The 17782-nt window shown below is 49.6% G+C and overlaps 1 protein-coding gene across 1 annotated transcript in view; it reads right to left on the bottom strand.

Annotated features, from left to right (window-relative positions):
• The window catches only part of Cd9 (CD9 molecule), a 33082-nt gene extending 28821 nt beyond the window's left edge, over positions 1-4261 (bottom strand). Inside the window, exon 1 of the mRNA XM_032905626.1 lies at positions 4054-4261. Within this exon, the coding sequence (XP_032761517.1) occupies positions 4054-4119 (66 nt within the window). The 5' untranslated portion in view covers positions 4120-4261. The remainder of the gene's footprint in view (positions 1-4053) is intronic.
• Positions 4262-17782: the final 13521 nt, after the last annotated feature.

Here is a 17782-nt window from a genome sequence, read left to right as displayed (position 1 = left end):
AAAGCTCTCGACAGGGGCCAGTTCCTATTTTCCATAGCTGTGCAGACGCTTGGCCTCAGCTCACCCTCTCCCCAACCTGCCAGCTCCAGTACAAGCAGGGCAGTGTCGCTCCAGCCCAGGCGCTCTGTGGGAAGCCATTTTATTGCCACAGTTCAACCCAACATCCAAGGCAAACAACTTCTGGGGAGCAGCGATCTGGGTGGGGAGGGGCTCCTGTTACAGCCACCTACCCCACCATAGCCTGCCCTGACTCGAACCCTGGTGCCTTGAAACCTAGAAGCTCTTCAGCTTCATTTTCAGGAGTGGGTGCACCTTTCTCCCTGAGTCCGATGTGTACAAAATGGAGTCAGTTGTTTTGCTTTGAAGAGTGAGGCTGGCTCGTGTGGCAGAGAGATGTGGAAAAGAGGCACAGCCACACTGCAGGGCCACACTAGGAGGGAGTGTGGTCTAATCTGTGGTTTAAACATCCACACTTCCCTGGGAATTGCTCCTCCCTGCTCTCTCCACGGCCTCAAATCACTTTCTACTATGAAGCACAATAGTTTACTGGGAGAAGCGGACCTGCGTCTACCGCCTGGCCTCAGAGAAATACACAGCGTAAGCCCAGGGGCTGAGGATGCACATCCAGGGCTGTGCATTAACCTCGACAATCTATGACCATAAAAGGCAATAGAGCATTTACAATAGAACCTGAAGATAAGGAGAACCCCACCCCCCAAGAGTGAGGGAAAGAGAAAGGAGCCGGGAAGATCCTAGAAACAGGTTTGTACTCGCCAGAACAATTCTCAGTGTCCACTGTGATTTCCTGACTCCTACCTGGCTTGCTGGGGAGCCTCATTAACCAGGGGGGAGGTGGCATGGTGGTGTGTGGTGGGCCGGGCCTTGTTCTGTAGGCTGATCTTGAATGGACCTCTGAGACTGTTTGCGTCAACTCGTGGCTTTGTGATGAGCAAACTTCAGTGCGGATCAGAAAAGTAATCTGGCCTCCACCAGACTCTGAACCCTGGGTCCAGATCTCTGCCTACATTTCCAAGCAGCTTCCATGAAGGTGATGCCATCTCTGGAGGTAGAGAAGAGCCCCTCTGCCACTTCCACCCTTCTGGATGGGGAAAGGGCAGAGCGTGTGGAAGCAGGGTCTGGTTCACTCAGTAGAGACCATCTGTCCTTTCCTTGGCCTAGGCTGAGGACCATAGAAAGCCCTCACTATGTGGGGTCTGGGGCAATGGGCCAGACAGAGGCAACAGGATCAAGGCCAGTGTGGCTGCCGTGTACAGCAAGGCCACAAACAAACAAACGAACGAATGAATGGGAAACAGCACATTCCTGGCCTGGCTCACGGCTGGCCGCCACATCACGGCCTGGAACACTCCTGTCACCTGCCATTCAGGCACTAGACATCTGAACGATGTTTTCTTCCTCAGTTCTTCTTTCTTTTCTGGAGGGAGTGGAGGGATAGACACAGAGAGATCTGAGGGCAATTTGGGAACAACCAAAATAGCTTTGCGAGGTCTGGCTCTGAGAATGTTGGAAAAACAGACTGATTGCTGGCTTGGCTGTGGGCAAGAGACACCCAACTTCAGAAGGCAGGCTGGGCAGGCTCAGCTGTCATGGAGCAGCCCACAGGGGACATGCTCAGGCCCAGGAGAGAGGCCGATTACCTTTTTCCGGTCCTCCCTCTCCTCCACTGCCCCACTACAACTAAGAAAGGCTGCCTTCTCTTTGGATTCCTGCCACCCAGCCCCTCAGCATCCTTTGCAGGCAAAGGTGGCCCCTGCTTTTCAGAGCCCACACCAGGTACCAAATGTCAAGTTCATAAATCACCAGTCTCAAGAGACTGAAGAGGTGACATAATAATCCCAAGGGTCCGCCGAGATCACCGCCTGTCATAAAAGATATTTTGAGGAGTTTTGCCTCAGCCTTCTTTTTACTCCTGCCTGACAGCCAAACCCAGCTTACCACCTCACTTGCTAAATACCCCGTCACTTGACCCTGCCTATAGCACTTAACCTTCCACAGGCAAGGTTTCTGGTCACCAATAGGCAAATGGGAGAACACTTCTTTCTCTGGCAATATCATGGAGCTGGGGGTAGCCTTTGGAGGTTGTAAAATACTTAACAGAGGTTGTAACATGACTGTCACCATTAGAGCCCAGGGTAGGACAGGTAACAATAATTAACTTAGTAAACTGCCCACCTCCCTAATGGTGAGAGAGACAGGAGAGTAAAGAAGGAAAACAAGGGGCCCAGAGGTCAGAGTACTAACTCTGCTTGCGATCTTGGGCACTCTTGTTTCCTCACGGTGGACGCGAGGGCTAGCACCTACAGTTGGTACATAATCTCTGAACCAGTTCCCAACCCCCAAACCAGACCCTTCTAGGGTGAGATTGTTCTGCTTCAGAAGGCACAGTCAACCAGCAGTGCCTCATCAGGGTGGGGGGGGGGGGACGGGACTCTGGATAGGAGTGAAGTGGCAGCAGGAGACACGCTGGACAGATTGCAGGCCAGCAGGCTACAGACTGAGAAGACATAGGGTGGCCCTGGGCACCTCCCCTCTGCCCCTTGCCTATGCCATGGGGGCAGATGGGGGAAGCAGGCAGGCTGTGGCAATATGTGGTTTCCTCTCAGCACCAAACATTCAAACATCTCTGCGGGCAGGCGTCTGGGGACTGACCCCGGACTAGCAGGGGAGCGACTACTTGGGGAGAGTGAGGAAAACTCCCCAGAGGACAGGGCGGGGTTGGGTGGGGCCAGCTGCCTTCAGACTTTGTTTTGTGGTGCTTAAGCAGATGAGTGGGCCAAGCCAAGCCTGGGATCTGGGCTGCCTGTCTGCAGAGCTGGGGAAACGGGCCAGGAGGGAATGCCTCCCGACATCCTCTTAAGTTGTATGGGTGTGGTGGCTCCTAGAAACCCAAGGCGGTCTCTGCAGGTTGGGCAACACTTCCAAGCAACTCCGGGGGAGTATTAAAGCTCCCAATTGCTGGAAGAGGTTAAGCATCCCGATGGCCAGCTCCAAGGGAATAGTGTACTTTTTTGTTGTTGTTGAAAGCCTCTGGTGGCACAGGAGTTCCCTGGTTAAACTCTTGCACCGGAGGAAATGCTGTCCATTTGTGTGTAGGGGGTGTGCCCTCCCAGAACTAAGACAAAAGGGTCTTCCGAGTGTTTCCTTGCTTCTGTCCCTTAGTTTCTGGAGAAACTCTCTGATGGTTTTCCCAGAGGTTCATCTGCATAGTCTACTAGCACCTGCCTCTGGGGCCTCTGCAGGTGAACAGCCGTTCCCCGTGGCCCCACCTGGACATTCTTAGGAGGCGAGGCTTCAAGCCCGCAGTGCCTGATTACCTGGGAAATGCAGAAACACCGGACTTATCCCATCTAGAGGCGCCGACAGGCACCTTCCCCGCCGTCCTTTCACTAACTCTCCCAGAGTTCTCTCCAGCCAAGATAGTTATCGCTCTTGAAAAAGAATCAAGACAATCTAGTCTTTCAGGTAGCTTAGAGGGAGGCAAGGACGTTCTCAGTTGAGCGTTCAGAACTCAAGGAAAGGCCGTCCTCCAGGTGCAGGGAAGACTCTCCACACCCGTTTCCTCTCCCTTGTGAGGCCCCTTACCACTTGTGGGACCACCGAAGTGGGAGACTCTCAACTGCCCTGCTGGCCAGGGGCCTCGCGGGCCAGGGAGGGCATCCAGTTACTCGAGAAAGGGTGCTCTGTTCCTCCCTCCCTCCTCTCTCACACTCGGGGGTGCTGCGGGTGGGATCAGGCACAGACCCCATCTCAAATCCTCGGCGTCAGAGGGACCCCGGAGCGAAGTGCACAGCCGGGGCCACGAGGACCCTCGGCTCTCCCACCCACCTGCCCCTCCCGCCCACCTGCCAGTCCCGCCCGGCCAGCTGGCAGCCGCCGCGCCTTTCTCTTCTCGCCCGGAGTCCGCCTGGCGCGCACAGTACCAGCAGCTCTCCGCGCTCTCGGCCGCCGGGACACTCACCGCCCGGGACGCGGTCCCGGGCCTGAGAACAGGTGGTCTCGGAGAGGAGCGCGCGACAGTCGCCTCTCACTCACCCAGAAGATGAAGTTAAATCCAAAGAGCAGGTATTTGATGCACTTGCTACCTCCTTTGACCGGCATGGTACAAGCTGGACTTGCGTGGGACAAGAGGCACGCACGACCGGGACAGAAGGAACTCGACAACCGACTGAGACACGCTGAGGCTAGGGGCTGGCCTGAGGCTCCACTTTTAAAAAGTGCCACTCCTTACGGCGCCCGGCCAGCTGTGATGCGCATGTGCCGAGGGATGCCGACCCCGCCCCCCGCCCACCTGCCCCGCCCATGACTTAATCCCCTCCCCAGACCAGGTTCAGGGACTGCGTGCGGCTCCCTTCGCACTGCAGAGCTCTCCCTGCACTCTTCCTCCCATAGTCCCGTTCCTAAGATCCTCTTTCCCTCCATCTTCCTTCTTCCCACCGTCTCGGGGTCTTTCCAGACTTCCAGACATGTCTTCTTTTAGCGAGAGATAAGTGTTGGCCTCGCCTTTACCGGTCACGCTGGTTCATTCTAGGCTCTGCGTAGGAGCATACGTTGGGAGACCCCCAAGGGTCATCTAATCTAAAGAGCCTTTTCAGATTCCTGCGACAAGTCTGCCGGGCCCTGTTTGCCTGGCTTGCGTTCTCTCTGACACCTCCTTGTAAGTAAACCTTTCCTGACTGAACGTACTTATTTGAGCGTAGGGGCCGCTAGAATGTTCAATGTTCCAACCTGAGCAGTTCTTCCTTGCTCAAAAACTTTCTACGTTCAGAGACTGAAATCCTTTATCCTGTATTTACCCCGTTCTTTCCCTGTCCCACCTGGTACTACACTCCTACTTTGCCTAAATGCCTGCAGGGGTGTGTAGTTGGCCTCCCTGCCCCCTTTATTTTTTATTTAAATGTATTATTATTTTGAGACAGAGTCTTACTATGATGTCCTGTCTGGCTTGGAACTCCCTATGTAAACCAGACTGGCCTCGAACTCATTACTGCCTGCCTCTACTGGGATTATAGGCACGTGCCATATGCCCAGTGATTTCATTATTTTTGAAGTGGGATCTAGCCATAGTAACCCTACTTAAGTAGCTAAGGCTATCCTCAACTGCAGTCCTCCTGCCAGAGCATTTCAGGCATGGACCACCATGCCCTGTTTTGAGGCTCTTTAAAGTCTTTCTTGATTTTCACAACTGAGGGAGGAGGCCCTTCTCCATGTCCTTTTCCGTTTCCTCTCCCTCACCCCTGCGGGAAGTTTCCTTAGCATTCTTTATTGGAAAAGCAAACCATACTTATTACAGAAACATCAGAAAACACCAAGAAGCAAAAAGGACGTGAGTTAGATTTTTTTCCTGGGTTAAAGTACGTTGGGGGCCAATGCTATAGGAGACCCTGTCTCCAAAAATGAAAAATAAAAACAAGACATTTTTTCACGTAGCAAACCCAGCCTCTGTTAGCATAGCACGGCTCTTTTTTCTTTTTCTTTTTCTTTTTCTTTTTCTTTTTTTTTTTTACTATTTATCAGTAGACTGATTCATTAATCAATCCAAAAATTAAAAACATTTTCCCTTACAGTCTACTTTAGAAAGGTTCTTCACTGGGGACAGGAGTCGAAAGCAACAGATTTTATCTGATTTCTCCCTGATGCAGCTTAGGAGCTGGGGGAAGGAGACAGGCAGGAGACTTGGAGTGTGTGTATGGTCAACTTAGGAGTCTCTGAGAGCTCTGAGGAGAGGCCACTGATCTTCCCTTTTAGGAAGAGGTAATGACCACTAAGTGAGAGTTACCACCGGGGAAGCCTGGCAGAGCCTGGGCGGGGGCTCCAATAGTGAGGGTGAACCTGTGGGTGTCAGGTGGGCAGCCTGCCAGTGCTGTGAGGGTAGGGACCCTTGTTTAAATGTCCTGTCCCTGGTTTAAAACCTTGGGGCATTGGATAGAACATCTGTGCCTCTGAGGAGGTGCAGTTAGGTACAATAAAGGGGGACAATGCAGGGAGGTGGAGGCTGGCGCTCTGTTAGGAGGTGTGGTCAGTTTAGGACAAGTGGGAAGAAGGGAGGGGAGCAGCAATGGGACCCAAAAGTCTGCTGAGGGAACCAGGTGGGAGCCAGAGGGAGAGTCTGAGCGGGTGCCGACTCTCCTCAGAGCTTCCTTCGTTCCTTCTACATTTTCTTAGGTCTTACCACATTATTCTTCCTGAGTGTGGTACCATGCAGCCGCCTTTATCCACGGATAGGGGTTGGAGAGACCCTAACGGGCAATTCTGTGGATGTCCCTGCGTCAACCTGAGATAGGCCCCATGCAGGCGCTATGGCCAGAGCTGACTTTGGAAGTCAGGAGATGGGTGGAGCAGGAAATGCCACCCAGGAGGAGCTGTGCATGAGGGCACAGAAACACAAAGACATACATCTGTCTGTGCCCGGGAAGCTGCTGGCTGTGGGGGAGCTGTGTGGAGGACAGAGAATGAGGAAGGGGGCAGAGCCTAACCTGAGTCTCTTGCCAGGGGGAATGGATGTCAATGATGCTTTGCTTAATAAGTCACTGAGAAGACCATCCAGATTCGAGACACCGCCAGGCGCTAGGATAGGGTAGAAAATAAGGTCTCCTTGCACTCTTCTGGTGGGAGAACATTTCTAAAGAAAGGGTTTGGGGTTGGGGTTTAGCTCAGTGGTAGAGCGCTTGCCTAGCAAGCACAAGGCCCTGGGTTCGGTCCCCAGCTCCAAAAAAAAAAAAAAAAAAAAAAGGGTTTATCTCTGTGTACCGCCCCACCATGGAAGAGTGGGGTTCAGTAAATGTTTCCATCCACACCAGAAACTGCTTTGGGTGGATGCTGAAGAAGAGCCTCTCCCCCACCCCGTTCCCGTCACTGCTACAATTGGTACCCATGAAAAGGAACTGCTTAAGACCCCATTACCTGTAATCATAGATTCCTTCTTCTAAAAATTATCTTTTCCCTGTTCATTTATTTTTAAAGAGTCTCGGTGCGACCTTAAACAACAGCCGAAGGTTCCAGGCCCACACAATGATGTTATCAAAAGCACTGGACCTGGAGAGAGGGGACTGGCGTTTGGTCTGCGTCCCTACCCTGTGCTTTATTTGGGCTGGTTATCTTCTGTCTTGGGACTCTGGGTCTGGCCCAGTGATGTTCTGGGGCAAAGTGTGTTTGTTACAAAAGCTCAGGGCTGCAGGCAACCAGGAAAAGGGAAGGATGGAAAAAATGTGGTTTGCGTTAACTGGAGGAGGAAAATGTGGGTAAGCCCTTGAGTCAGAGATCACATGGTGACAGCCAGGTCTTCCAGGCTTTCATAGAGTTGGAACTGGGAAAACTTATTCTGCATTCCCTGGGGGTTGGGTCAGGGATGGGATCCAGTTTCTGGAAAAAAACCCTGCTCAACTCAGGGGTCCCAGTTGGCCCTTGTGCTCCCCCTGGTGGTAAGATTTAAAGGCATATGGCCAAGCCGGCTTGTCTCAGAGACTGCTCATCCCCATGTGGGCACCAACTTATGTAGCCACAGGCAGGATTCTTTTCCCCGACTGGAGCCTCTTGGCTATTATATCAGGGACCACTTGGAATTGTTGCTTTCGCTACTAGAAGGTTCCGATACTTCTTTGCTCTAAAGCCGTGGTTCTCAATCTTCCTAACACACTGTGATCCTTTAACACAGTGCCTCGTGTGGTGGTGACCCCCATTTATAAAACTATTTTGTTGCTACCTCATAACTGTAATTTTTCTACTGTTGTGAATCATAATGTAAATGTCTGATATGTGCCTCCCAAAGGGGTCATGATTCACAGGTTGAGAACAGCAGGCTTCTCTAAAGCCAGCTGTGTGAGCATTCGGCCAACACTCTACAGTCTGTGTGAATTGCTTGGCGTGACTCTTCGAGCATCAGCATCTTCCTGTGTTGGTACAGAGGTTGGTGGTGGGCACCTTCAGATGACTCTCAATTTGGGGTAGGAGGCTGGAGAAATGGCTCAGCAGTTAACAAACAGGACTGGCTTCTTTTCCAGAGGACCTGGGTTTGATTCCCATATCATCTGTAACTCCAGTTCCAGGGGACCTGACACCTTCCTTCTCCTGGCCTCTGTGGGCACCAGACATACAGGAGGTGCCCGGACATACATGCTTACAAGACATCCAAATATATAATACAAATTAAGATTAAAAAATTTAAAAGATCATTTGCCTGGATTAATTTCCATCCCTTGCTTGCTTTCTGTAAATATCTCTGGCATAAGTTCAGGGAGATATGCCTCACTCCAGGGTTGGTCCTCAGATATCTGCTTTTTTCTTGGCTCTCATGTTCCACCATTTTCCTTGTCTAGCTTACCTCTCTGTCAATTCAAACCGTCCTATGTGTTCAGTAGCCATCCAAACGTCTTTGAGTCTTTGACTCTAGATCTTCTTGCCACATCCTTTTGAGTACTGGAATTTCTTTCTTTTTTTCTTTCCTCCTCCTCCTTCCCTCCTTTTCTTTTCTTCTTCTTCTTCTTCTTCTTCTTCTTCTTCTTCTTCTTCTTCTTCTTCTTCTTCTTCTTCTTCTTCTTCTTCTTCTTCTTCTTCCTCCTCCTCCCCCTCTTCTTCTTCCTCCTCCTCTTCCTCTCCTTCATCCTCTCCCTCCTCCTCCCCCTCCTCCTCCCCCTTCCCCCCCCCTTTCCCCAGTGCCTCTCTGTGTAGTCCTGGCTGTCCTAGAACTCACCATATAGGCCAAACTGGCCTGGGATTACAGAGAACCCTTTAGCTCTGCCTCCTGAGTGCTGGGAGCCAAGGCTTGCGTCATCACCACAACTGCTCTGATACTGGAATTTCAGTTGTGCACCACCACCCTCAAGTTTGCAAAGAGTTTTCTTTCTAACGTGTTTTGTTTTATGTTACGTGTATGAGTGACAAGTGGTTTGGCAGGTGTACCTTCTACATACCACTTGCATGCCTGGTGCCCATGGGGGACAGAAGAGGGATTGGGTTCCCCAGAATTGGAGTTACAGACGTTTGTAGGCCATGGTGTGGGTGCTGAGAATTGACCTTGGTCCTCTAGAACTGAGTTAAGAGACAGTGCTCTGGACTTCTGAGTCACCTCTGCATTCCTCCAAAGAGTCCTTATGAAAGAGAGGTCACAGTTTCCTAGGCAGAGGATGAGATGTGAGGACGGGAGCCCAGGTTGGGGAGGTGTGTGGCCTTGTGCCAAGGAACACAGGTGCCTCTGGAAGCTGCACCAGGTGAAGAAATGACTGTCAGCAGGAACAAACACACCACTGCCGGCTTACTGACCCCTGACCTCTGGAGCAGTAAAATGATTAAACGTGTTATTTTAAGCCACTGAAATTTGTCATAATTTATTACAGTAGCAGAAGGAAATGAACGCAGTTATTAAAATAAACACCGGGGCCAGGGAGCAGAATCTCTGCAGGATCCTACATTCAAAATGAGCATCCTCTTTTCCAGACCTTCTGTCTTCCTTCTGTTCGGCAATCAAGCCCTGCCTTACCTGGGACTCTCCCTCCTTCTTCCTCAGCTGCTGAGTGAATGAGGGCCCTGTTTCCTAACATCTCTCATGTAACACAACACACCTTCAATCCCAGCCCTTGGGAGGCAGAGGTAGGTGGCCGTCTGTTGAGTTCAAGGCCACCCCGTCTACAAAGCGAATTCACACAGTGAGACCTCGTCTCAACAAACCAACAACCTCCCAAACTATGGAAACCAAAACCAACCAAAGAATAGACGGAGGCAGAGACGAGATCCCTAGAATAGGTCGACAGACTGGACTAATCACTTCCCTGAGCTCTGGGTTCAAACATGAAACCCTATTTCCATTATAACAGGTGGAGGATGATTGAGGAGGAGGACAGTTGACATCAACCTCTGGCCTCTGTATGTACTGTCATGTGCACCTCCACACATGTGTGACCCTACCCCAAACATGCGACCAGATGTACACACATACCTGCACACACACACACACACACACACACACACACACACACACACACACACACACACACACACCCTTCCCTTTTGAACGTCTCTTTCTTTAAAATCCCATTTCATGGCAAACAACCCTGTGTTCTGCCCTATACCCAGCCTCTGCCAAGCCCTGCTCCTCATTACCTGTGAATGCCCTCTCTGTTCATGTTCATGCAGAGTAATTTAGCCCCAGCTGGGTATCTCTCTGCTTCTTCCTCTTGCCCATCTTTCTTAGGTTATCCTCTTCAGAAGGGGCGTGTGTGTGTGTGTGTGTGTGTGTGTGTGTGTGTGTGTGTTAGTGTTTGGAAGAAACCAATGCTTAACCCTGCCTGTTTGTTAGGCCCCTTAACGTTTTCTTGCTCACGTTTCCTGTTTGAAGACTTCCCAGTTCCCTTCCCCTGTATACTACGACTCTTCTGTGACACTGCAACTTTCTCATATGATGGAGAAATGTCTTAGAGTGCGTATTATTATTTAACCAACTATTGTAGCTGAAAGGCAAACTCCACAGATGCGGGAAGACTTGACCAGCCTTGCTGTCTCCTACATGCTTTTGAATAGGTCAGACACCAAGTAGTCATAGAGTAAATATTGATTGTACACGAACATGACATCCTGGATCTGAGATTGGCCAAGAGGCCCCTTGCTCTCCCTTCTGCTGCTCTTTGAGGAGGTCACATGCATCCTCATGTCTGGGTTCCGCACTTCCTTCCCCAGCCCCAGTGCCTGGTCCTTCTGCCTTTCACCTAGCTGTCTCTGAGGCTAGCTCAGCCCCAATCATCCCAGCATCCTTAGAGATATGTCTACTCTCATAACATAGCCCTGTAGTGATTTTTCTGTTTTGTTTATTTGTTATTTATTATTATTTTTTTTAACAACAGGGTCTGAGTACATGATCTTGACTGGACTGAAACCCACTATGTAGACCAGGCTGGCCTCAAATAATGAAGTTACTTCTGCCTCTGTTTCCCAAGTGCTGGGATTAATGGGGTGTGCCTCCATGAGCAGCCCTTGATTCTTTTTTTTTTTTTTGGACAGATCTTACTCTTTAATTCACATTGACCTGGATTTTAGAACGTAGTCCAGGCTAGTCTGGAACCCACAGGCCATCCTCCTGCCTTGGTCTTGCAAATATTAGATTTACAAGGATGAACCTTCCTGCCCGGTTACTTGGTTCTTTTTAATTATCTACCAGACTCTTAAAAGGTTCAGCTTGGTTCATGATGTCATGCCTTGTGTATTTTCAAAATAAACAATCACTAGTAACCTTGATTCCCAGCTCCTGTTTGTGGGTAGTTTCTGAATACAGAAAGCAAGCCTCCAGGTCTAACCCGTGGGTAGGTGTCTATTACACTTCAGGCATGATTCTCACTGATCTTGAGAAGCCCATTTAATATGTAAATACCCTCAGAGGGTGAGGTCTTGTCATCACTTATAAGCAAAGAAAACAAGTTCCAGAGATTTATTAAGTACTGAGGAAGTAGCAATGAACTCAGATGGCCTAACCCCAGTGCCTCTGGCTAAAAGGGCTGACTCCCCGGAGTGAGTGAGTGGCTATGTTAAGATTAGCACTACTTGCTATCTTTTTTCTTATTGATTGGTTGAAACAAGGTTTCACTGTGTTGCTCATGCTGGTCCAGTACCCCTGAGCTCAAGCGGTTTGCTAGCTCAGCCTCTGGAATATCTGGGTTTACCATGACCCGCTGGCTCTCTTCTCTGGTTTGTTCCTTTGATTATAGAGGATGAATGAAGGGGCTACAGGTGGTGACTTGGGATGATGCTATCCTGAGGTTGCCTGCAAACAAGCCAGTTCTCCAATTTTCCTGTGAATTTGCATATTCGTTTTGCCTTTTGTTGGTCCCTCCTAAGCCTCTCCTTCCACAGCAGCAGAGAGATTACCGCTCTTTCTGTACTATGCTAGGTGGGTAGGTGGGTGAACCCTGGTGGACCCTGCCCTTGGCTCAGGGGTGGGCACTGGCACCCACAGGTATCATCGTTAGCTGCTTCAGTCCATAGCAGCTGCTCTATTCTGGGCAGCTCTTCAGCAGAAGAGGTTCCCCATCCCCGCACCCCCAACCCGTGTGTGTGTGTGTGTGTGTGTGTGTGTGTGTGTGTGTGTGTGTATGAGAGAGAGAGACAGACAGAGACAGAGAGAGGGAGAGAGATAGACAGAGAGAGAGAGGGAGAGAGACAGAGACAGAGACAGAGACAGAGACAGAGACAGAGACAGGGACACAACCACACACAGAGAGAGAGACAGAGACAGAGACAGGGACACACATCATCACACACCTACACACACACACACACACACAGAGAGAGAGAGAGAGAGAGAGAGAGAGAGAGAGAGAGAGAGAGAGATCTTTCTTTCATAGGAAGGCAGAAAAGGAAAATAAATATTAGCAGTCACAGGTCCAAACCCCAGGGCCTTTCCCTGGTTGCTAAGACAACCTAGGCAAATTTTCCTTTTCGGAGCCTCCATTTCCTCATCCATTAAGTGGGCTCATATTCCTGTGTAATCACTGAGAACCAAATGAGCCCTTGGATGTAGAAATGCTCTCTAAACTGGAAATGTGCTCACAAAAGACCCTGTAAACTTTATTTTTATTCTATTTATGCTTAACTCTGCTGTCTGCCATGTGTGTGAGCGCTCACAGGGACCAGAGTACAGCATTGGCTTCTCTGGAACTAGAAATACAGGTGCTTGAGAGCCACCTAACATAGGTGCTGGGACCCGAACTCATCTCAGAGCCACAAATGCTCGTAACAATAGAGCCATCCCTCCAGGCCCAGGCCCGAACTTACCTGTGATTCTGGATCTCAGGCTTAGGCGTGGTGGCTGGGTGTTACAACATGATAAATGACCCTGAGCCTTGGAGTCCTGCACTTTTGGCAAGAACTCTTTTTCTCTTCGAAGAGCTAGTTCTGTCTCCTGAGCATCTCTACCCAACGTGTTGACTCCTGTTTACCAAGATCTACCTCACAAGTGCAGTGAGTGCCAGGCCCTGTGGGGTTGCAGGCAGGGGCAGGGTCCACATCCTGCTTAAAAGGAGTTACCACCCAACTGGAATGCAAAATAGTGAGGGAAGGATTAGTGAGGTATAGGGCAGCACGGGTATAGGGACACACAGTGGACTGACCTTGAGTAGTGTGAAGCCACAACCAGGAGACATAGGGCATGCTGGGAACAGCATGGGGTGGGGGTGCATTTCTACTCAGCTCAGCAGAGCCTGCCTGGAGAAAGTTCTACCAAAGGGCAAGTCAAACCACTATGTTGCTGACAGTAATTTTGTGCTTCAGGGGCCATAGGACTGACACTCTGGCACATAAGTTCCTTATAGTAGTACTTTGTGTCCCCAATTGCATCTGGGGTGGTGTGTGTGTGTGGTGTGTGTGTGTGTGTGTGTGTGTGTGTGTGTGTGTGTGGTGTGTGTGTGTGTGTGTGGTATGGTGTGTGTGTTGTGTGTGTGTTTGTGTGTGTGTGTGTGTGTGTGTGTGTGTGTGTGTGTGTATGTGTGTGGCATGTGTGTACGTGTCTGTCTGTCTTGTATGTATATGACAGTGTAAACCTTAGAGTTTGAGTGTAGGCAGATACAGGAATGTAAAATGCATACAGGATGAACATAAAGGAAAGGAGCCATTGCTTGAAGACACTCAAGTCTGAACTCTGTCTTATGACATGGGGACCCCTAACGTGGCTTCTGCAAGTTGCCCACTTCTGGCACCTTAAACAATCTTATGGTCCCTTCCCCTCCTTCCCTCTCTTCCACTAAACTTTTGCTTCACAGTAATTTCAGGCTTACAGAAATGCTGCAGTGATTAGCGTCTTCCTAATGTTAGCATCCATCTCAACCATGGTGTAGTGGTGGCGCAGGCCTTTAAACCCAGCATCCAGGAGGCAGAGGCAGGTGGATCTCTCTGAGTTGGAGGCCAGGCTGGTGTACAGAGTGAGTTCCAGGACAGCCAGGACTATACAGAGAGACCTTATCTTGAAAAACAAAAATACAGGGGTTGGGGATTTAGCTCAGCGGTAGAGCGCTTGCCTAGCAAGCGCAAGGCCCTGGGTTCGGTCCCCAGCTCCGAAAAAAAAAAAAAAAACAAAAACCAAACCAAACAACAACAACAACAAAGAAACCCCTCCCCGCCAAAACCCAACAACCTCACCCAAACACTTCTCCTAAAACAACAGTAAACCAAACCACTAACATAACATTGTTACTGTGCTGTAACTAGGTTATAGATTTCCATCAGACTTCATTAATTTTTTCCCCACTAATGTCTTAGTGTTTCAGAGTCCAGTCCAAGTTCCTGCAGGGAGCTCAGCGTTCTGCCTTCCTTAGACTCTTCTGGACTGGCTGGGCTCTCTTCCTGGCCCACCACCTTTCTGGCCTTGTGGCTCTCTGGTCTGTGGTGACTTTCTTGTTTCCAGCAAACCCCTGTTCTTGCAGCAGCCTGCCCTCTCTGAGGGCAGGGCCAATGCTGGGAGTCTGGCATCTGGGGAGCTGGCTGTCAGCAAAATCTAGTCAGCATCTCCCTGTGCCTCTGTAATGTAAATGGGTTTGTCAGCCTCTTCTCCTCCTTCTCCTCCTCCTTCTTCTCCTCTCTTCTTCTTCTTCTTCTTCTTCTTCTTCTTCTTCTTCTTCTTCTTCTTCTTCTTCTTCTTCTTCTTCTTCTTCTACTTCTTCTTCTTCTTTTCTCCTCCTCCTCCTCCTCCTCCTTCTCCTCCTTCTCCTCCTCCTCCTCCTCCTTCCTTCTCCTCCTTCTATCAACATGACAAAGTACTGGTTTGTCTTACTTTCTTTTTTCTTTCTAGATTTTTTTTTAATTATATGTGTATTTTGCCTCGGTGCCTGAGGAGGCCACAAGAGGACAGAGGGCTTTTAGCCACCATGTTGGTGCTGAGACCCAAACACAGGTTTTGGATGAACAGCCAATGCTCTCAAGCAGTGAGCCATTTCTCCAAGGCCTTTAGTTTTATTTAGTTTTGTTTGTTTAGTTAGGTGTCTTTGTTGTAATAAAACACAAAAGCAACTTGGGGGAGGAGAGGTTATGCCAGCTTGTAGCCTATAGTCCATCCTGAAGGGAAGTCAGGGCGGAAGTGAAGCAGAGGCCATGGAGGCACACACCACTGCGGACTGGCTTCTTCTCCATGGTTTGATCTGTTCTGCCACTCAGGGTCACCTGCTGAGGAGTACACTGCCCACATCCATCGCTAATCAAGAAAATGTTCTACAGGCTTTCCATGTATTTCTTTTTACTTTTTTGTTTTTTCAAGATTATAATATAAGTAAGCAACGTTTCTCCCCTTCCTTTTCTTCCCTCCAGAGAAATTTTTTTTTCAATTGGGGTTCTTCTCCCAGGTCTTCTTCAAGCTCCTGTCAAGTTGACAAGGACCCAACCAGAACATTGCTCATGAAGAAGCCATTTTTACTTAGCACACAGTTTGGAATCCTGTTGTGTGATTAGTCCAGACACTGGCAACAGACCAGAAAAACATCCTACCCATCGCCAGGTCGCGCTTGGTGAACCAGTGAGTTCAGTGGGGTTCCTTACGGGAGCAGGTGTGATGGAGTAGGCCCCAGAGCATGGGTGACGACTCTCCAGAAGCTACTAGAGATGTCTGCGAAACTTGCATGTGGCTCCATGCAGGCGTCTCCTTCCCTCCAGCCAGAGTCTGTGCAACTGTGGGGTGAAGTCTAGTGAAATGTGTACTTTCTGAGCTCTGTAAGTTTCCGCTGTGTTCAGGGCCTTAGGGACTTCTGTGTTTCACTTAGTGGGACATAGCAGCCCAGCAGGTGCTGGTGGTCCAGCACAGCTGGACACGGCACAACACAGACTCTGGTGCTGGCTCAGCGGGACACAGTTTAGCACTGTGCTGTACTGTGCATTGACTCTGCATTGGACGATTTCATGGAGGGAGCAAGGACGGATGCAGAAAGCTGAGAGAAGCCAGAAAGGGCCAGGCTTATCTGATGAAACCAACTCATTGCCAACTAAGGTCCTTCAAGAGATTCATTCAAGCTTTTCCTTCCTCTTCCTCCTTTTCTTGTTTTTGTTTTTGTTTTTGTTTTTGAGACAAGGTTTCTCTGTGTAGCTGTCCTGGAATTCACTCTGTAGACCAGGCTGACCTTGAACTTACAGAGATCTGCCTGCTTCTGCTGGAATTAAAGGTGTCTACCACCACCAGGCTTCAGTCAGCCTTCTTATTAAGGGCACACTCCCCATTGACCCAAGGGCCTACCGCTAGGCCTTACCTATGGACCCTCCTCCTTGGAGACCAAGCTCGTCACACGTGTATCCGCAGAACACACTAACTATAGCAAACACTAATATATTATCACTTCTCTGTCTCTCTCCAGAAATGTGATCCAAGGGACCTTGTTAACAGTGACTTTCGTGAGGTTAGCATTGAGGTGGGGCCAGGGCTATGAGCTAGCCTCAGTCTACTCTGTTGTCTTGTGTTGTGTCCATCTCCAGTGTCCTTTGTTTTCTAGTCGCAGGGGCTTTGCCTCAGCCCTCGTGTCCTGGAGGGTTTCCCAGCTCTGTTTGGCAATGGGTGAGTCCTGTGGTCTCCCCCCAACCCCCATTTAGCAGGATCTCAGCATCTTTTGTTTTGTGAGCCCCACGTCTTACCCCTCCACCCCCTCGCTCCTCCTAATTCCCCCAGCTACTTGGGGCTGGATGTGTCACTGCTGGGACCTCACCCGCTTTTCCATCCACCTTTGCCAAGCAAACCAGGAAAACAGAATGCCAGACCCCTAGGTGCCCCGACTTGCCCTCCACCTGAGGTCTTGATGTGTATCTCTGATTCCCCATTCCATGTTGTCTGCATCCCGGAATTATTACTGCCGGAGGCTGTCCTTCACTCGCTACCCTTTGGGGGCCCATCGGGAGGCTGACTCTGTTTAGCTTTTGTTTTGTATCTGCTTCTAATTTTAATTTTAAAATAACTTATTTATTCGCATAATTCAAGAAGTGAGGATGCAAAAGAGTAAAAAGAAGTAGGGGTTCTGGAAACTTAACGTGTAAGCCAGATTTAGGAGTCAAGTAGACGACGTGTGGTTCTCGTGAGACTTACAGCTCAGATGGAGCAATTAGCTTTTTTCAGGCATGCAGGGGGAAATCAACTAATTAAGATGGGGGGGTGTATCTCTCTGTGTGTAGCTTAGGCTAATCTTAAAGTTGCAATCAATCCTACTGTCTTGGCTTCTTGAGTATTGTGACTACAGGCCCTGGCTAGGGAACCTTAAAGAAAGACTAATCATTAGCTCATTAGCCGATATTGGTAAACTTTTTTTATTTTTTTGAAAGTAGCATCTCACTGGCTCTACACAGAGCTTGCTGCATGGGATACGCACCGCTGCTCCAGCCTTAAGGAACCTTTCGGTTTTGCCCTGTGTGAAGACGATACTGCCACTTTCAAGAATGCCTTGGGTCTTACTGTGTACTGAGATGTCTGAGGGTCGAGTGACAAGTTGAGGTTGGATGCAGTTCGATTTTTTTCATCTCACTTCCTAAGAAGTGAAGAGACAGTGTGGAACCAGAGGAACACCGTTGCTAGAGCCGCTCGATGGGCATGTGGGGTTTACCTCAGGAGTCTCTCAGCTTCTGTGGGTTTGAACTCTCCCCAAAGGAGAAAACCCACCCACCCATCTGATCCTGTTCCTCCTCAGTCTAGCCTTCCACCAGGAATCAACAGTGGTTTTGATGTCTTCCTTTTCATACAAAGCAAGAGGATATAGTCACGTGTGTGATTACTTACCCCCCCCCCATCTCCTTGTTTTAATCGCCAAAACACACTGCTATGGTTTGT

Source organism: Rattus rattus, chromosome 6 (genome assembly GCF_011064425.1).
Source record: "Rattus rattus isolate New Zealand chromosome 6, Rrattus_CSIRO_v1, whole genome shotgun sequence".
NCBI classification, from domain to species: Eukaryota; Metazoa; Chordata; class Mammalia; order Rodentia; family Muridae; genus Rattus; species Rattus rattus.
The sequence above is the reverse complement of the archived record's forward strand: the minus strand, read 5'-3'. Positions and strand labels throughout refer to the sequence as shown.